The 22103-nt window shown below is 34.2% G+C and overlaps 1 protein-coding gene across 1 annotated transcript; it reads left to right on the top strand.

The window, feature by feature from the left end:
* The first annotated feature begins 286 nt into the window (after window positions 1–286).
* On the top strand, window positions 287–7424 carry LOC121203261 (disease resistance protein RPV1). The gene is made up of 5 exons (XM_041104835.1): window positions 287–879; window positions 1473–2568; window positions 2762–3049; window positions 4333–6645; window positions 6722–7424. The coding sequence occupies exons 1-5, from the start codon at window positions 395–397 to the stop codon at window positions 7193–7195; spliced, it is 4656 nt and encodes a 1551-aa protein (XP_040960769.1). The 5' UTR covers window positions 287–394; the 3' UTR covers window positions 7196–7424.
* The last annotated feature ends 14679 nt before the right edge of the window (window positions 7425–22103 follow it).

Genomic DNA, 22103 nt, shown 5'->3' with positions numbered 1-22103 from the left:
GAATATTTTATTTTATTTAATAATAATAAAAAATCAAATTTTATAAGTGCTTCGAGATTTGATTATTTATTTTATTTATTAAAGAAAAAACGATTTTTTTATAAAAACAATACATCAATATTTTCAATTCTAACTTTTTGACACAGTAAAACGTATTTAATATATAATTTTAAAACTGTTTAATCAAAAACTAGTCACTAATCTTCTATGCTGCCCACAAAGTTAACTTTCGGCGGTCTTAAAGATTCCTTTTTTTTTTTAATGCCCATGCTCCTCACGCCAAACTAAAGAAATTTGATTAATTTCTAAGAAAGCTATCAGCGTAATTGACATTAAAAACTGTCCATTTGCTCATATTCCAATAATCTTTCATCAAATCCGGCTCAACCCAAATATGTTTTCCTCTAAATCTTCTGCTGCTGCTGATATGATCAAGCCAAGGACATACGATGTTTTCCTTAGCTTCAGAGGCAAGGATACTCGTGATGGTTTCGTGAGTCATCTGTATAAAGATTTGGGTCGAAAGAATATCGAAACTTTTATAGACGATGAGGAGCTTCGAAAAGGAGATGAAATTTCAGGGGCGCTGTTGACGGCCATTCAAGGATCCAGGGTTTCAGTCATTGTTTTCTCCAAAGACTACGCTTCTTCCAAATGGTGCTTGGCTGAGCTGGTCAAGATCATGGACTGCAACAAATGGGTTGTTCCTGTATTTTACGGTGTAGACCCAAGAGATGTGCGGAACCAAACAGGGAGTTTTGCAGATGCATTTGCAAAGCATGAAGAAAATTTCAAGCATGAGCCAGCAAAGGTGAAAACCTGGAGAAGTGCTTTGACTGCAGCTGGCAAATTATCTGGTTGGGATTCACAAGTCACTCGGTAATTGCAACTCCCTATCGTTACCCTTGCTCTTTTTTTTCTTTTTCTATAAATATACATTGATTCGGAAGCAGAGAGATTAAGCACAGACTGTTTTTTTTTCAAGCAGTGCTTCATTTATGCCACCCAGATTCGAGTTGAGGGGCAGATACTTGATATGAAAGACTTAACTTCTCCAATTTTTTTTTTTTTAATTTTTGTCGACCAGAATTTTGTAGGCATAGAGACGGGTCGCATATTGTAGAAAAAATATGAAGAATGTGAGTAACATGCTAAGCATCTACATTCAACAATGTTATTGTTTGTTTCGTTTTCTATCCTGCCTTTCTTTGACTCAAAGTTCATCACACCTTCATATCATTCTCTCTTGTATAAAATCTACTGTCCAGTCTATTAATATATTTATTTTCCAAGAAAAAAGTTATAATTTGAGGATTTAAAAAGGGCTGTAGATAGTGAAATTTGAATTCTACATCTGTATTTGAATGTCTTCTTTTTAAAAGTCACTTTATGATTCACTTTATCATTTTTATTTCTTTACCTCTGTTTCCTTTTTATTTCTCCTGTAATTTGTTTCTTCTTTTAATGTATAGGAATGACTCAACACTAGTAGATAAAATTATGGAAGATATAGTGAAGAAACTGGATTGGGGAACCTCAAGCGCTAATTTAAAGGGTTTAGTAGGAATTGAGAGGCGGATGCAGGAAGTTTTGTCATTATTTCAATATGGATTCCCAGATTTCCGAATGCTAGGCATTTGGGGTATGGGAGGTATAGGCAAAACTACACTTGCCGATGCAATTTATCACCATGTTTCAAATGGTTTCCAAAGCTGCTACTTTCTTGCAAACGTGAGAGAACATGACGAACGAAGAGAATTATTAAAATTGCGTAAGGAATTTCTTTCAACCATATTAGAAGATGAAAATTTATATATCTCAACGCCCACAATCGGATCAGGCTTTATTAAGAACAGGCTTTCCAAGAAGAAGGTTCTGATAGTTTGTGATGATGTGTCAAAGTTAAGCCAACTCGAGTTTTTATTCGGCGGGATTGATCGGTTCGGTCCTGGAAGTCGAGTCATTGTTACCACTAGAAATAAACAAGTGCTTATCCAGTGTGACATTGATCTCATTTATGAAGTGAAGGAATTAGATAAAGATGAATCTGTTCAGCTCTTCTGTCAACGTGCTTTCAAAAGTAATAATCCTATAGAATATAAGTTGGAGCTATCACAGATGGTTTTAAGTGTTGCTAATGGAAACCCTTTAGCTATTAGACTTATCGGGTCCTCTCTTTGTGGCATGACCAAAAGCTATCAGGAAAGTGAAGTAAAGAAACTAAAGCAAGTTCCTAAGCAGGACATTCAGAATGTGTTGAAATGGAGTTTTGATGGACTAGATTGTGAAGAGAAAGAAATGTTTCTTGACATTGTTTGTTTCTTTAAGGGGAAGGATCGAGACTATGTAACAAGGATTATGGATGCTTGTTATGTCTCTGCACATTCGGGAATTGAGAATCTCATTAATAAATCTCTTATATCTGTTTCACGAGATCAGATAGCAGTGCATGATTTATTGCAACATATGGGTTGGAATATTGTACACGATGAATCACCTTTAAAGCCTGAAAAACGCAGTAGGCTGTGGATTCCTGAGGACAGCTATGATGTGCTATCAAAAAACAATGTAAGGGCCCTGTTCATTTCCTTCACTTATGTTACTATCACTCTTCATTTTCTCTGGACATAACCATGTCCGGTAATCATGTTTGATTCTTATTCGAACACATATTTGTATAAAATACATATATGTATATGATAATTATCTTGAGTTCATGTTTTGCCTATATCTTGACTCCATATACTGCTCTTGGGTTTAGGGAACGGAAATGCTCAGAGGCATTGAACTTGATATGTCCCAACTTGCAAAGTTGGAATTGGAACCGACAGCCATGATGAAGATGCGAAAGCTAAGATTTCTCAAATTCTATCATTCTTGTGGAAGAATCTTACTTTTTAAAGGGCTTTTATCATTTCCTGAGGAGCTAAGGTACCTTTACTGGGAGGGATACCCTTTGAGATCTTTGCCCACCAAGTTTGATCTAAGGTACCTAGTTGAACTTAATATGAGACGTAGCAATGTCAAACAACTCTGGGAGGGAAAACAGGTACTCTTTTTTCTTTGGATGTCAATCTATGACTCGTTTTGTAAGGTGTTTTGTAGATTGATGCAAGCATGTTTGGAACTAATTCCATTTCCATTTCTTGATTATATAAAGTTTCAATCTACCCTGTTGTTATGTTTTCATATATTTAAGTTATTTTTGCATAAAAAGAAGTTATAATATTAATTTATTAGGTTTATGCTTGGGAAAAAAATTGAATTCAGTTAGAATCCTTGATATTACTAAACTCCTAGAAATATTTTATTATATGTAATTTTGTTAAACTAATAAATAATTAAAAATAGAGTTTACATGATATTAATTTATGTTAAAATTGATCAAATTTAAATCTATAATTTTTATTAATTTATTTAAATTTAAATTTATTAGATTTTCATTATTGGAGTAAAGAAAAAAATTTAAAAAGATATAACAAGTATTGTTAGTAAATTTCATAATATAAAAGATTAATAATTTGAAAATAATTATGCATAATGAATGACAAAAAAATTCTAATATCTGCTTAAATCAATAATTTAATAATTGGTTGACCAAACTCAATGATAAAAAATTCTATTTCTATAATAACATATGGCAATTTCATAATCAAAAGATAAAAAACTATAAAATAGTAATATATAATATAGTACTAATAAATGTTGAAAAGAGAAAGATAAAAATAAACCCTCTGTTTAATAATTGCTGATTAAGATTATTATTTTGTTCAAATTTATTTGTTGAATTTAATATTTTTGTTTAAACTATTTCAAATATCAATTAACTTTCCATTTAATTTTTCATAATATTACGACACACACAAACTGTTTTTTTTTGGATATTTTTATGTAAATAACTTTGAGTTTTACTTTTATCTCAAAAATAAAATATTATATCCATTTTTGTAAACAGTACTAATTGCTCATATACATCAATGGATGGAATATGTAATTTATTTATAACATTCAATAATTTTTTTAACTAAAAATATAATTATAAAATAATAATTAATTTATAATTTAAACGCATATAGAAAAATAATGAGCCTACCGAGGGAACACCATAATTTAAACCTCTATGTCAAATTGACCTTGAATTTTAAAAGGAAAACAAAATTGGAGCGATGAGTTGGAATGGACCTCAATCTTGTTGGTTCCACTACTCAAATATACCATTTTGAAGATTGTTTAATGTTTCGTTGCACTTTTTTTATATTTTGGTCACATCTGTTGCATTATTGTCCTTCAATGTACACAAGTTTATCAAACACTATCTTCTGATGCATGCAGGATTTAGTAAATTTGAAGGTTATCACACTCGACTTATCCCTGAACCTTATAAGAATCCCGGACCTCTCAAGTGCCCCAAATCTTGAAACGATAAACCTTCGCTGGTGTTATAACTTGCGTGACCTTCCTTCATCCCTTCAACATCTTGAGAAGCTAACTCTTTTGAATGTCAACTCTTGTAAAAATCTTAGATCTCTGCCTAGCTTTTACAAAGCCACATCCCTTACCGAGCTTAATCTTATAGGCTGCTCAAATCTGTGTAGTTTTCCAGAAATCGTGGGCACCATGGAGAGTTTGAGGCATCTTGTTTTAAGTGGAATGGCTTTGAAGGAATTACCATCCTCAATTGGCAATCTTATTGGTCTTGAGAATTTGCATATGAACAACTGTGAAAACCTTGTTTGCCTTCCTGGCAGCTTTTGCAAATTGAAATCTCTTACGACATTCCGTCTTCATGGTTGCTCGAGATTGGAGATTTTCCCGGAAATCATGGACACCATGGAGAGGTTGTATGAACTTGATTTAAGCGGAACGGCTTTGAAGGAATTACCATCCTCAATTGTCAATCTTATTGGTCTTGTGTATTTGAGCTTGAACGACTGTAAAAACCTTGTTTGCCTTCCTGACAGCTTTTGTAAATTGAAATCTCTTGAGAGATTCTATCTTAAAGGTTGCTCGAGATTGGAGATTTTCCCAGAAATCATGGACACCATGGAGAGGTTGTATGAACTTGATTTAAGCGGAACGGCTTTGAAGGAATTACCATCCTCAATTGGCAATCTTATTGGTCTTACGCGTTTCAATATGAACAACTGTAAAAACCTTGTTTGCTTTCGTGACAGCTTTTATAAATTGAAATCTCTTGAGATATTCAATCTTAAAGGTTGTTCGAGATTGGAGATTTTCCCAGAAATCATGGACACCAGGGAGAGGTTGTATGAACTTGATTTAAGCGGAATAGCTTTGAAGGAATTACCATCCTCAATTGGAAATCTTATTGGTCTTACGCGTTTGAATATGAACAACTGTAAAAACCTTGTTTGCCTTCCTGACAGCTTTTGTAAATTGAAATCTCTCGAGAGATTCTATCTTACAGGTTGCTTGAGATTGGAGATTTTCCCGGAAATCATGGACACCATGGAGAGGTTGTATGAACTTGATTTAAGCGGAACGGCTTTGAAGGAATTACCATCCTCAATTGCCAATCTTATTGGTCTTAAGTATTTGGGATTGAACAATTGTGAAAACCTTATTTGCCTTCCTGACAGTTTTTATAAATTGAAATCTCTCGGGAGATTCTATCTTAAAGGTTGCTCGAGATTGGAGATTTTCCCGAAAATCATGGACACCATGGAGGGGTTGTTTGAACTTGATTTAAGCGGAACAGCTTTGAAGGAATTACCATCCTCGATTGGCAATCTTATTGGTCTTCAGGATTTGACATTGCAAAACTGTGAAAATCTTGTTTGCCTTCCTAACAGCTTTTATAAATTGAAATCTCTCTCGAGATTCTATCTTACAGGTTGCTCGAGATTGGAGATTTTCCCGGAAGTCATGGACACCATGGAGTGGTTGAAGGATCTTGATTTAAGTGGAACGGCTTTGAAGGAATTACCATCCTCAATTGACAATCTTATTGTTCTTACGCATTTGAATATGAACAACTGTAAAAACCTTGTTTGCCTTCCTGACAGCTTTTATAAATTGAAATCTCTTTTGTGTCTTAGTCTTTGTGGTCGTTCAAATCTAATCGTTAAAAACTTGTTTACTACGGTTGGAGGCAGACTAGTGAATCAGAAAGATCCCCATGGGTTATCCTCTATGAAGCAGTTAGATTTATCTGAAAGCAATCTTGAGAACTTGCCCACAACCATCAAACAATTTCAGTTGCATGAGTTAATCTTGCGGAATTGCAAGAGACTGAAATCATTACCAGAGCTTCCACCAAGCCTGGAACATTTAGATGCACATGACTGTACTTCATTAGAGGATATCTCAAGCATTAAGAAGCTGTTTAAGCAAGCACTGTTTTGTCAGGACAGACCATATCGAAGTTTGGTTTTGGATTTTAGCAACTGCTTCAAACTGGGTGAGAAAGGTGTGGGGAATGATATAGATGCAGATGACGACACTTCACTAGAGGAAATCTCAGGCATTAAGCAGGTTTTTAAGCAAGCAGTGTTTTGTAAATCCTTGGGTTGGCTATTTACGAACTGCTTCCTACTGGATCAGAAAGCTGCAAGCGGCCCAGAAACACCAAAGTTGGAGATGCCATTTGAGCATATTGTCACTCTACTAAAAGATTATCATCAGGTCAGCTTCTTCTTCTTCTTTTGGATAGCTATATGCTGAATATTAAATCACGTTTCTAATAATTGTTATCAAACAGGCAACCCCAGAAAGCAAAAAAAGAAATATCGTTAAATGCGTCCCCGGAAGTGAAATCCCGGAATGGTTTGATTTTAAAAGCTTAGGATCTTCCATGAACATCCAATTGCCTTCAGAGTGGTGCTCTAATAATAGCAGGATAAACTTTCCGAGTTTCGTTGCTTCTGCTGTTGTTTCATTCCCAGACTCTCCTTATACTGGTGGGGAATTTGGCATTGCATGTGAATGTCTTCTAAAATCCTGTAACGGCGACAATCATTGCTTTAGTTGGTCTTCCAACTTTTCGTTTAGAAATCGATTGTCAGATCACGTGTTCCTAGTGTATGATGGTTTCAAAGTTAGGGAGATTGTTAAAAGTGAGGCATCAAACAACCGTATTTACATTGAGGCCGCCTTTAATTTCTACCTTGAAGGGCTGGATTCCTCACAATGCGAGGTAAAACAGTGCGGAGTTCATCGATTATTTGCAAATTAAGGATTCCAAGTGTGACAGCTCAATGATGTTTCAACCTCATAATTAATACTGAGTTCCAGAACTTAAAAATGTTTACAAAATATTTAACATAATTATTATTGGTTTTATTTATAATTGTAAGAGATTTCTATTAATCGTTATTTTTGGCTCAAAATTTTATATCTTGGTTTTCATTTCTATCATTGTTTAAACACAAATAGAAATTGAATGCATGTGTAAATAACCTTAATTATTCATTTAGCCTTTGAATTTGTCACTTTTCCTGTAGTTGGTATTTATGGTTTTCTTCTAGTCCCAAGTTAGTACTGAACTTTCATTCTCTTGAGGGTTTTAGTACTTCTTTTTAAATCTTAATTTTATGGTTGTTCAAGTTTTTTTTATTTTAAAGCTTAATTTTTTAAAAAGTTAATTTTATTTTATTGTTGTAATAGAAATAATGTCAACGAAAATAAGATCCAATCAACTATAAAAAGATAAAATTATAATCTCATGAATTTTATAATTTAAAAAAAAATGAAGTTTCAATAAAAGAATATAGCTAATGACATAATCGAAATTTTAGTTAACTGAACAAACAAACCATAATCATGTGGTTGATAGAAATATAATTCAACAACAATGTCCAAGTTCATGATTAAAGCTATATCGAAATTGTTCACAAGCATAAATTGTTCAATGTACTAATAGTATTAAAACAAACCAATCTAATCTTGTGTAAAACTTTTATTTTGTAATTTTTTTTAAAATTCAATTAGTAAATTTAATTAAAAAATTATCTGTTTTTTTATTATAAATTTTATTTAAGGTCAATTCATCAAAACTCAATACAAGACAATCTTTAATAATTTTTACTTTTTGTTTAATAAATAAAAGAAATCATAATGAGTTAGATTTCAAAAAAATCATAATATCAATATATGTGATAGAATCTTTAGTATAAATAATGTTATTAATTACATTGACATCATAAATCCACTTAAAAATTATCATTGAATTTTTAGGAAATCAATACATGTTAGATTTTAAAAAATAATGTTATGCATGTTTAATGATGAATTATATTATGATTATTGAAATGTTTGAAACTAATGATTTAGATTGTGTTTGTTCAGTAATGCTACGAAATCCTATTCTTGTGATGGATAAGGGTTAGGGGTTTTTATGTACGCGATGAATCAACTTTAAAACTTGAAAAACGCAGTAGGTTGTGGATTCCTGAGGACAACTATAATGTGCTATCAGAAAACAATGGATAGCTATATGCTGAATAATCAATCATGTTTCTAATAATTGTAATTAAACAGGCACCCCCAGAAAGCAAAAGAAGAATTAGGATTCTTACATGCGTCCCTGGAAGTGAAATTCCGGAATGGTTTGATTTCAAAAGCTTAGGATCTTCCATAAACATCCAATTGCCTTCAGAGTGGTGCTCTAATAATAGCAGGATAAACTTTCCATGTTTCGTTGCTTCCGTTGTTGTTTCAATCCCAGACTCTTATGATGGTATGGAATTCGACATTGAATGTGAATGTCATCTAAAATCCTGTAATGGCGATAATCAAGACCTTACCTGTTCTTTCTCCTTTTGGTTTGAAAGCGGATTGTCAGATCACTTGTTCGTCTTATATGATGATTTCAAAGTTTGGGAGTTTGGTAAAAGTGAGGCATCAAACAACCGTATTTACAATGTGGCTTCCTTTCATTTCTACATTGTAGGGTGGGGTTCCTTAGAATACGAGGTAAAACAGTGCGGGGTTCATCTATTATTTGGAAATTAAGGATTCAAAGTATGAGAGCTGAGTGATGCTTCATCTTCTATACTGAAGTTCAAACCCTGATCATGTTTATTAAATATTTAACATATTACGTATTTATCATTGAGTTTATTGTATTATTGTAAGTGATATTTATTAATGTTTATTTTTTCTCAAATTTTTATATCAATCTGACCCGGTTCAAAAAATTCGAGTTTATTATTTATTTAAATTTTTTTAAGAAAAGCATTAAAAAAGTATATACATTTTATAATTAATTTTGATGAAAATATTGTTATTACAAAAATAAGAATTCGGGTAATTGACTCAAAAGTCTATCTTATTTCAAGCCAATTCAAATATATCACAATTATAGGCGTTAGTCTTTTTATAAATCTTTTTATAAAACTAATTTAAACATTATTAATTTCATAATTTCCCATTTGAATTTTTCCAGCCACTCATTTTATGCCACATGTCGGCATTAAAATTTGGATCAGGAAGAGTTAATGGCACTAAGGGGTTTTCATAAAAAAAAATCGTAATATTTTGATAATTTCAGTGACAATTATATAATTTTTGAAAGTTGAATAGTTGAAATATAATTTTAATCAAAAGTTAAGGTGATGGGTGTCGAATTCACCAATATAAACGTACGCCTAATTTGCAATTTAAGCAGTATAGGGAGTAGGGTCGATCCCTCAAAGATTGGGTTTACTGAAATTGTTTATATTTCTCGACCAAATTTGTGTCTGGGCAGTTGTGGTGCCCAAGAAATTTTGGGGAGGATAGAATTGAAAATCTGGAATCTGAAATAAATAAGAAAAATAAAACGTGAAAAGTAAAAGCTGGAAATAAAATAATAAAAACAGTTAAGTAAATCTGAAGAAAATTAATTAAGCTAAGCTATAAGAACAACTGGTGTAATTTACCTTTCAGTTCAATTTGTTGGAGGCTCGTGCAATTGTTTTCAATGGTCAAGGTCCCACACGCTTGAGCAGTTGATATACAGTGGGAAGTATGGCTATAGGTTTCTAAGAAAGAACCAAATGTAAGAGTTTTACTCATAATTCAATAATCTTCCATCAAATCCGGCGGAACACCCATATGCTTCCTTCAACATCTTCTTCTTCTTCTGCTGCTGCTGATATGATCAAAGCAAGGACGTAGAATGTTCTCCTTAACTTCAGAGGCGAGGATACTCGTAATGGTTCCACAAGTCAGCTCTACAAAAATTTGTGCCGAAAGGAAATCGAAATTCTTTGCCTGAGTTTAACTATAAATTCGGATAAAAATTGTTACAATAAATATCAAAGAACAAAAAAGAATTAAAAGCATAAATAAGTCTTACCAATTTATTAAATCAAACTTCAATAAAATTTTTGACTAGAAAAGAGAGAAACGATTAATTTTAAATCTTCCCGAATTTTAACCTTATAAGGCAAAAATAATACAATAAAAAAAATAAAAGTGTTCTTGATTAAATAGAGCAGAAATTTTCAAATATCTTGGTAATTTTTTTTTTTTGAAACAAATATCTTAGTAATTTTCACGTCAAACTTCAAGGGCCTTTTTTGTACCTTTTTGATATTTTTGGGCTTCAGAGACGAATCCCTGGAGACCAATTGGTTGGGTGGGATCACTTATTTCTGTGATGACAATGCTGAAGTTAGTCGGTTTGTGGAAACTCAGGCATCAAACAAATGAGGCCTGGTTTGGTTTAAATTCTACCCTCTTGTTTGCAAGGGGGATTGGTCTCACTGCATTTGTTGTGAGGTAAAGCATTGCGGAGTTCATGTATCATTTGCAAAGGACGAGGCAGAGGTACAACCACCTAAAAGTTTCAACTATCAAAGCTGAATCCTGCTTCAAGCTTAGTTATTTTTTCAACCGAAGAGTTTTAAAATTCTTTTTGGACTTAATTCCTTGATTCAATTTCATACTACTCCAATATTGTTAAAATGTGATGACGTGAAACCGGCAACCAAAAAGCATGACCATAAGCATTAATAAAAATAAAAATATTTAAAAATATATAAATTTATAAAAAAATATTAAAATTATTTAACATTAAGAATGAATCTAAACAAATATTTGTCTAGATTCAAGTGCACTTGGACTCCAATTTATTTGGATTTATTCTAGTTGTGTTTTAAAGCAATATTATATATTTTTAATTTTTTTTATAAAATGTCAAGTTTTTTATATTATTATTTTTTATAATTATTATATATTTGAACTGATGAATTCAGTACGGTTTGAGTTTATAATGTTCGGTTTAATTTTAGGTTGATGTATGAAAGTGTAGGTTTTTTATTAGAATAAGTGGATTTTTTTTAAATATAATAATTATAATTATAAGCATAAATTTAATTTTTAAAAATAACTTATTAATTTTTATAATATTTTATATACAAAAAGAAATAATTATACAAAAAAAATCAGCATATTTGATAGTTACAAATTTAATTAATTATATTCACATATTGCAACAACTCAAATTGTTTTAAATATATAAAGACCCAAATATAAGTATTTAAAATTATTTTATGCTGTTCACAAAGTTGAGTTTCAGTAGGAAGGGTAAGTTTCTAAGAAACAACCAAATGTAAACCTAATCTTAGTTTTCAAAAGATGTAAGCTTTTTTGACATTACTCATTTCCCATTACTCTTTCATCAATTCATAAAATTAAAATGGAGTCTTGATATTAAGATTAAAATTATTATGAAATCAAAATATATATATTTAGCATAATGATTTATTCAAGTTAATTAAAGTTAACTTTTGTATTCATTTTGAAGGGATTCGACGATTATCACAAGTTTAAAGATTAACAGAGACTTTAAATAAATAAAATACTAAAATAATTTTTTTTATAAAGTTAGAAGGTTAAATAAATCATTATATTTATATATCATTTAAGTTTAATTTTAATTTGTTTTACTTAATTTTATTTTTAAATATCTTTTGAATTAAAATATAATATAAATATAAAAGAAATTTATTTAACATGCGAACGAAAGGTTAAAACAATATAATTGGTTCCCAAGGACTAGACTTCGAATTTGCTGGAGAAGTCGTACAATTATTTTCAATGTGAATGTCCAACTCCAACACGCTTTTGCAGTATAAAGTAGTGCTCTGCCTACACCTTTAAAGGGTAATTGACTTAAAAAACAATATAATTGGTTCCCAAATCCTAAGGACTAGACTTTGAATTTGCTGGAGAAGTCGTACAATTATTTTCAATGTGGATGTCCCACACGCTTTTGCAGTGTAAAGTAGTGCTCTGCCTACCACTTTAAGGGTAATTGACTTCAAAAACAATAGCTTTAGTCATAATCCGGTAATCTTTCATCACATTCTGCGTCCCAACTCCTTTGATTCGTCGAATATCCCTCGTTCTCGGATATATACTTGTTTAGTTTAGGTGGAAGTTCATCCTAACATTCAGACTGTTGACCTTTGTAATCTCGATTCCATTGTACAATCAATTCAATTTAGATAACTCATACACTGACTTATAAAAATCAATATTCATGATTAAATCTAATTATTAACAAGGTAGGCAAAAATATTAATTTTTTCTTTAATTATAATTTTTTTATATTTTTTCCACACTAAAAATATAAAATATAATTAGTTGAATAAAAGTTAGAATACTATATAACTCGTTTTTCCTTTGACTAATATTATTTTATAGTAATCAACAGCGGTAAAAACTTGACTGCCTATAAACATATTATCATTTATAGTAAAAATATCACACTAAAAATATATATAATTAAATCAGCAGTGTCCACAAGTGTACGGATCAAATTGTAATATAGTAAAGTTTACAAAGAAACATTGGTAAGTATTCCGAGTATCTATCCAAGGAGTTGAATATTGGAAAAATTATTATTAAATTAATTACAGAAAAAAATTACTAATCTAATTCGGTCATGAATTAGTAGTGTAAGTCCAAAATAATAGATTTATTAAACTAATTAAATTATTAAATCTAAATTAACCTAATCGACTTTCTTATTCCTAGTGTTTACATTGCAAGCCTCTTGCCTATGATTAATTAAATTCCAATTAATAAAAAGAATATTAACTAATTTTAGAATTTGGGTTTTAATATGAATTAGCTATTAATTAACTAATATTACCTCCCGACCTCACTTTCTCAATCAAGATAGACTACGATTTACTCGATTCGACTTATCTTCCAATCTCGTCTCCCCTATGATAATTTCTTAGGGTTGTCACACCTAGAGTTTTATAACGTGTATCTATACCAACTAACCCTATTATGAATCTTTATTATTAACCCTGTTATGAATCTTTATTATTTTGTTAATTAATCGACTTGATGAATTAATTAGTTAAATAGACGAATCAAGCAAGATATAAATAAAGCACAGTAATTATTCTAAAATTCATACAAACATTAGTTGATCAGGCTAATGAGATATAAATAAAAGAATAAAGTAGAAGAGTAAAGGGAATGCTCATTGATAAATATATTAAGGCGCAGATCTGAAGCAATCCCCGCTCGCAATTGTCTTTGTACAAGCCCAATTTTTGACCCAGGGCCCAATAACAAATTTTAACCTAAAAACTACCCAGGCCCAACTAGCCTAACCCAATCAGCCCAAAACGTAAACACCTAGCAGAAACCCTAGCCCCCTGTTGTGCCGCACCTGCTCCTGGCCTCCTCACTTGCCCTCTGTTCACAGCCGTCACCACCCACTCCACTGCGCCACCTGCTCCAAGTCAATCACCATGTAACAAGGAAGCAAACACGCAACAGCCAAAGAAAAGAAAGGAAAAAGAAAACAAAAATAGGAATTAATATCGGCTATAAAAGCCAAGCATATAACTCTCTTTTGTTCTCTTCCCTGGCAACTTTGGTAACAAAACAAAAATAGATTCAACCGAAAGAAAATAAAAAAGGCAGATTCAAGGTCTCTTTCTCTTCAGTTCTGAAGTTTTTTATTTATTTATTTTGCTCTCTTTTCTCTTCATATATATATAAATAAAGATAGTAAAAAAGGAGTTAAAACAAAACCTTACCTGCGCTGCGCCGGAAGAGGGAGGAAGGCGAAGGATTTCACTCCATTTTTCGAGTCTTCGGCTTCCGATTCAGGAGATTCAGCCCCGGATCTATGGCCTAGAGGCCATGGACTTCAAAAAAGGACCAAAAAGGTCCGATTTTGAACCTCCGGCCACCACACATGGTGGCTCTGCTGCGGAGACTCGTCGGAAATCCTAAGCCGGACCATGGCCGGACCTGAGAGAAAAAGAGAGAGTTTTCTCTCTGTTTTATTAAAAAAAAAGAAGATGAAACTGTTTTTTTTAGCTTTTTTTAGTATTTATATTAAACGTGAAACGGCGCCGTTTTAGCAAAGGGGATCCGCGCGTCGACCCGACCCGACCCGAAGGATCCGCGTGTTTTTAATTTTTGGGCTATTTACGCGCGCAGTCCCTCTGACTTGTGGCGTGTTTCAATTTGGTCCTATTTCGCTATTTCTTTGTTTTTAATTTGACCACAAATTTTTATTTCTGTTTCATTTTAGTCCCCTGAAGCGCCGCATTTTGAGATTTTGGTCTATTTTCTATTTTGGTCCCTCTTCTTTCCGTGCGTGTTACAATTTAGTCTTTTTAGTCCTTTTTTATTTCGAATCTACCCAGTATTTTTTATTTTACTTCGATTTAGTCCTCTTTTTAGTACTTTTGCTATTATTATTATTATTATTATTATTATTATTATTATTATTATTATCATCTTTACTATTGTTAGTATTGGTATTATTGTTGTTACTTTTATATCTCTATTCATATTTACTTATGTATTTTTAAATATATATATGTCTTATTATTATCATATAAGTGCTTGTATATATACATGTACATATTTTACATATAATTTGTTTAATATATATACGTATACTCATATTTCTTTTTTATATATATCTATATACATATACATATTTTTATTTTTTATAAGTATATATTTATATGTATGTATTTATATATTTTTGTATATCTTAATTTGCATAGACATATACATACATATTTTCAATATATTTTAAACATATATATATAAATTAACGTATTTATTTGTATACGTATGTATATTTTCATTATTTTTAAACTTTAATTTGTACATACATATTTTTATGCGCCTACTTTATATATGCATTTCATTATTTTCATATTCCATAATTTTATACACCTATATATATATATACATATTTTTATATATATGCATATTTTTCTTCTTTATATTTTAAAATATACTTTATATATATATTGTAATTTATGAATACACACATATTTTATTTTTTGTCTATACATATATATATATATATATCCCTTTACATTTTAATTGTATTCACTATTTATTTATTTCATTTTCATTATTATTTTGAACGAATGTTTAATTTATTTGTTTATATACATTGTTATTTTATATGATTGTAGGTTTGACTTTTATTTATTTTATATTGTTGCTATTGCTCGTATCATTTTTACACTTTTGTATTCATTATGATTTTGTCATGTATAACAATGTAATTTGCTTTCACATTTTTTACTACGACTTCATGTTTTTATTTCACTCGATAATAAAATTTGTTTAAAAAAAATGATATTTTGTGTTTAGATTCGAGAGGATCGTACCCTAACTTACTGGGTTTCGATTTCCATAATAAATCTAAATACACTAATCTTTTCAAACTCAAGTTTTGAAACGATCTCGGGAATTAAGAAAAGATCGTGTCCTAATTTACTGGGCATGATCCCTTTCCTAAACCCGAGATAATAAAATATCTTTTAAATAAGTAAAATTCTGGCATTCATTCACGTATTGGGAATTTGAGACATTGTATTCTAACTTACTGGATATGATTCTCTTTCTCGAATAATGTGAAATATGCCCATTTTCCTAAAAATTTTCAACGTTTTAATACAAGGATCGTATTTTTTAAATTCTTCTAAGTTTTCAATTTTCAACATTAAGACATTAAGTAATCAACTAAGGTACCAATTTTGGGCGTATCGAGGGTGCTAATCCTTCCTCGTGCGTAACCGACTCCCGAACCCGTTTTCTGAATTTCGCGGACCAAACTTGTTGTTTTAATAAAATCAAACCGTTTATTAAAAACAACCACTTTTCGAGGTGATCCAATCACACCTCATAAAAAAGGATTGGTGGCGACTCCCGTCTCATTTTTCAAAACCCAAGTTGACCCCGTTTTTCAATCAAAAAAAAATAGCGACAACAGCTTGGCGACTCCGCTGGGGACAAATGGAAGAGGGTCAAGCCACGTGGTGATTACTTTTTGTCTTTTGTCAAAAATTGAAAATTCGGTTTAAAATTACGATCCTTTCATCGCATTTTATCTGTCTTTATCATAATCATCATCATTGGGGTTTATAATTGCTCTGTTTGTTTAAATTTTGGTATCTTTCCGCATTGCATTGCATGACCGTTGGTCACACCTTTTTAGGTGGGAGTGAGAAGCTACGCCTTCATGAGGTTTTCACCTCCGCATGGGATAGTGAATCGCTTTCGGGATATATCCGTACCTATGTCTTCGTGAGATTTTCATCTCCGCATGGCCATAGGGAAATGTATCCCCCTGAATCGAACTTGGTCCGTATGAGCCTATAATGGGTGAGGATCGAGGAATTTGCTGGTTCAGGTACCCTACTTTAGAACCAAACCACATGTAATGAGCCATAGGAACCGACCTAGGTAGAGCTACTCCAAATTTTTAGTGCTTACCTAAATGAATGTTGTATTTATTTGTCGCTTATTTTAAATCTTATTCTGTGTTTAATGCTAATTTACTTTGTTTGTGATTGCATGGCATCTTCATTCTAAAAGAGGTGTCGATTTACGTTCAGTTTCTTGGTAGAAAGCTTATCATGGAAAAGGGGTTTGTTGATAAAGTAGAGGATAATGCGGCTGTGCGAATATGGGCTGAAACGACACAACGGGAGAAAGGCGATAGTCTTACCGAAGGGTACGTGTCAGAATTGTGGGATTTTACCCGTATCAGTGTAATCCAGAATGACCTTCGAGAAATGAAAGAAGTCTGGGATCAATGGGATGTCGAGGCCAAGCAGCTGTTCTATTGTAACTACGGTGACCTACCTTATCTGCTTAGTGTCAAAGTGGACAAGTATTTATTCCGAGCCCTTGCTCAGTTTTGGAATCCTGCCTACAGTTGTTTCACTTTTGGGAAGGTAGATTTGACGCCTACTGTGGAGGAGTATACGACCTTGCTTCGGTGCCCAAAGATTCAAGTCGACAAGGCTTATTCCAGAGCTGCTTGTGTCCCTCCGTTGTTAAAGAAATTAATGAACATCACTGGGATGAGCGAGCAGTGGGTCGCTGCCCGGATCCAACAGAAGGGCGACAGTAAATGTGTTCCTTGGAAAAGTTTGCGAGATTTGGTGCTTGTACATCCTGACTTAAAGAAAAGGGTCGATGTCTTCGCTTTAGGTATCTATGGACTAGTGGTTTTCCCCAAAGCTTTAGGACACATAGACGAGGTTGTATCTGATTTGTTTGATCGGCTTAGTAAAGGGGTTACACCGGTTCCGGCAATACTCGCTGAAACTTTTAGATCCTTAAATGCGTGTCGAAAAGCAGGGGAGGGAAGGTTTATTGGATGCGCGCAGCTCTTATTGGCATGGTTCCATAGCCACTTCTGGAAAGTCGAAAAGGTCTCTTATCGGGTATTCTCCGATAGCTACTCCCCTCTAGGAGAATTGGTGGCCACACCCAGACGGGATGATATTTCAGAAGAAAAATGGATAGAGATACTCCAGAATCTCCAGGATGAAGATATTGAATGGAGGGCTCCTTGGTTAATTCCTGATGAGATATTGTACCGATGTGGAGGTTTTGACTGGGTTCCGCTGCTCGGGATATGGGGAGCTATCGGATATGTTCCTCTACTCGTATCAAGACAGTATAGATCACGACAATTCATACCAGCAACGCAGGGGTTGGCTTATAGTGATTTTTCCTATAGGGAGGACAATTACAAGAAGAAGGTTCGAGAAATATCTAGTGCCTGGAACCAGACTCGTCGAATGAAGATCTTAGCCGTGGGTCCGACAATTACCCCCGAGTATGGTCAGTGGCGTGATCAAAGGATCAACGACAACATCCCGGCGTCAAATTCAGAAACTGCTCGATCTTTAGAGGAACACTTACAAGTTTTGCCTTCTGAGATAGAAATCATCAAACAAGAATTTGAAAAAAGGAGTTTAGAATTGGGGAAGAAGATAGAACAACTAGAGGAAGAAAAAATGCAGTTAGGACTGGATGTGGACATTCAAAGATTAGAGGCTGATAAATTGAGAAAAGGAAAGAACAAAGCAGAAGAAGATTTGGACAGCCTGAAGACAGATTACAAGAAGTTGCGTAGGTCGGTAAGAGCTGCTGGCTTGGGTAAAACGCCAGAACAATGGCGACAAGAAATTCAGGAGGAAAAGACGAAAGCTAATCAATGGGAAAAGAAATTTCAGGATACTCGGGCTCGAGAAGTCGCATTGGGAAAGAGTCTACTAGTTTGCCAAGACGAGAAGACGGAGTTGAAGGTCCGGATAACTGAACTAGAAAGAACGCTTCACCAGTACTGTAATCGTAATGCTACGGTTGAATTAAGGGCGAGCTTAGACAAAATTGAAGAATTAAAAAGACAAATAGAAGGGCTAGAGAATGCATTGCAAAATAGTGAAATCCGGATAGAGCTTCTGGAAGAAAATAATGAGCAGTGGCAAAGACAATTCCGTCGGTCTCAAGAGCAGATTAGAAAAAGAGATTATATTATGGGAGAGGCGGTGACTCAAGTGCGCGAAGTAGCTGATCATCTGCAAACTCTAGCGGTTCAGGCTGATCTATTAAGTTTGAAGTATGAGTTAGAGTCGGACAGGGGCCGAGAGTTAGCTTGGCTTTTTGGAAAGGTTAAGGCTTTGAGTGTAAGGGCAAAGCCATATATGTAGTCTATTTTATGTAAAGAAACTCTTTATCTAGTAAAGTTTTCTAATGAAGTTGAATGAGAATCAGTGCCTCTTTTTCTTTGCATTCTTTTCATGCATTGCATCACATCATATGCATTAATGACCATTAAAAAAACCTAATCGAATAAAATCATTTCAGTTAACCTGGAAAACCAACAAAGTTACGGCACCCGAGCTAAGACAAAAATTATGGACCAAAGGTTGGAGAAGCTAGAGCGACTTCAAAGAGAAATGCAAGACCAGTTGCAGGCGCAAATGAAAGAGCAAATAGAAAAGATTCAGCGTGACATGGTGCAAAAGATGGAGGAGTCCCAAAATGATCTGGTGGCTAAGATGACGCAATTATTGAAGGGAGTAGATAAGGGTAAAGGTCCTGTGATTGTTAGTGAAGAAGAAAACAATGGTGAACCACTTTATCCTCCAGGTTTCACGCCTCCGCATGCGCAAGTACAGACTGAGCTGCATCCGCAGAGACCCTCTGTGTCGGTTAGGCCCCAGCAGTTCCAAGGCGATGCTTCAATCCCAATGAATTTTCAACCCGGAGCGGGCTTTAATCCCGGTGATAGCCCGAATAATATTGCTGTCCCAGATCTTGACGAGATGGTTGAAAAGGACAAGGCGAAAGAGGAATTTCCAAAACAATTTGAGGAGAAATGGAAATGTATAGAAGAGAAGTTTAGGGCAATAGAAAGCATCGAAAGCTATGGAATAGATGCAAAGGATCTGAGCTTGGTTCCGGACTTGGTGCTCCCTTACAAATTTAAGATGCCGGAATTTGAGAAATACAACGGGACTAGTTGCCCAGGATCCCATATTACTATGTTTTGTAGAAGAATGACGGGGCATATTAATAATGATCAATTATTAATACATTACTTTCAGGAAAGTCTTACGGGAGCGGCGTCAAAGTGGTACAATCAGCTGAGCCGAGCTAAAATTGCTACTTGGAGGGATTTAGCACAGGCTTTCCTGAGACAATATAATCATGTCTCAGAAATGATGCCTGACAGGATAACTCTGTAAAATTTAGAGAAGAAATCGAACGAAAGCTTCAGACAATATGCGCAGAGGTGGCGGTTCAGGTGCAACCACCGCTTTTGGAAAAGAGATGACGACGCTTTTATTAATACTTTGAAAGCCCGTTCATCGCTCACATGTTGGGAAGCGCTTCAAAAAATTTCTCGGATATAATCATGAATGGTGAAATGATTGAGCATGCCATTAAAAGTGGAAAAATAGATGGAGGAGAAAATAATAGGAGGGCACCCTGAGGAAAAGAGAAATGAAGTGAATAATGTGAATGCTTATGGTAGGTCAATTACCGTGAATCAACCAAAGAAAGTGGTTGCTAATCAACAGGGATATCAAGACAAAAGCCGGGAGCTAGGCAAACTACTGAAAAGCCCCAATTCACGCCAATCCGATGTCATACAAGGAGTTGTATCAGACTTTATTCGATGCACATGTTGTTGCTCCTCGTTACTTGAGTCCTCTACAACCCCCGTATCCAAAATGGTATGATATGAACGCGCAATGTGATTATCATGCGGGAATTTCTGGGCACTCGATAGAAAATTGTACTGCCTTCAAGAAGGTAGTAGAAGGACTTATCAATTTAGGTGTCGTCAAACTTGACGACTCACCTAACGCAAAGAATCCGTTACCTAATCACGCAGATAAAGGGGTGAATATGGTTAGCGGAGGTACGGGAGAAGAAGCCAAGACTGACATTGCTGAAGTAAAAACTCCATTGAAACGGGTCTGGAAAGAAATGGCGAAAAGAGGTTTGGTTATTTCAGATTCTGAGGAAGGGCATGAGATGGGAAATTATTGTGAATTTCACCATAAAATAGGGCACGAAATCCAAGAATGTGAAGGATTTAAGGCTTTGGTTCAAAGCATGATGGATAACAAGGAGATGAGGTTTACGAAGATGCGAGGGAGCATATGCGCGACAGAGTTGGGAACAAAGGCTCCAAATCATCCTGTGGTCATTATCTCACGCCCTAAGGGTAATGAGGTTAGGGCTCAGGTAACACCGAAAATTGTAATCCAGAAACCATCAAATTTCTCTTATAGGGATAACAAAATGGTGCCGTGGAATTACGGGTGTAATGTGACCATTTTGGGAAAAGAAGCAGAAAGAAATCAGGAAACAGGTTCTTACACGCGCAACGGAAAAAGATATGATGCTCAAGCAGAGTCGTCCAGGGAAGAGAATGGAAGAAAGAACAGAGGAAAGGGAAAGCAGTAGAAGTTGAGCCATTGGTAAATGAACAATAAAAGAAGAGGAGGCAAAGGAGTTTTTGAAGTTTTTGAAACACAGTGAATACAGTGTTGTGGAGCAACTACACAAACAGCCAGCCGTATTTATGTATTAGCTTTACTCTTAACTCGGAAGTACATCGGAATGCACTATTAAAGGTGCTAAACGAAACATATGTGGCTGACGATATTTCGGTAAACAAGCTGGATCGGCTGATCAACAATATTGGTGCTGACAATTTTATCTCTTCAGTGATGATGAAATACCATCCGGAGGAAGAGGTTCTACTAAAGCCCTGCATGTTACTGTCCGATGCAAAGGGTACACACTCCCGGGGGCCTTGGTTGATAATGGATCTGCACTAAATGTATTGCCTTTGTCCACTCTTAGTCGATTACCAATAGACAGTTCGCACATGAAAGCATGCCAGAGCATAGTAAGAGCATTGATGGAACAAAAAGGAGGTTATGGGGAGAATTGAGGTACCATTAAGGATTGGCCCAGTCACTTATGAGGTGGATTTCTTGGTAATGGATATTAAACCCTCCTACAACTGTCTATTGGGGAGACCGTGGATACACTCAGCAGGGGCAGTACCTTCATCATTACATCAGAAGGTGAAGTTGGTACAGAGGATCGGTTGGTAACAATAGATGCAGAGGAGGATATTATCGCAATGATGACTAGCGATGCACCTTATGTGGACATCAACGATGAGGCACTAGAATGTTCTTTTCGGTCGTTAGAATTTGTGAACGCGATGTTTATTGCGGAGGGAAATAGAATTCCAGTACCGAAAATATCCAGAACCACTGAGATGGGATTGCGATTGATGGTAGGAAGAGGAGCCTTACCCG

Source organism: Gossypium hirsutum, chromosome D11 (assembly GCF_007990345.1).
Source record: "Gossypium hirsutum isolate 1008001.06 chromosome D11, Gossypium_hirsutum_v2.1, whole genome shotgun sequence".
Taxonomy (NCBI): domain Eukaryota; kingdom Viridiplantae; phylum Streptophyta; class Magnoliopsida; order Malvales; family Malvaceae; genus Gossypium; species Gossypium hirsutum.
The sequence above is the reverse complement of the archived record's forward strand: the minus strand, read 5'-3'. Positions and strand labels throughout refer to the sequence as shown.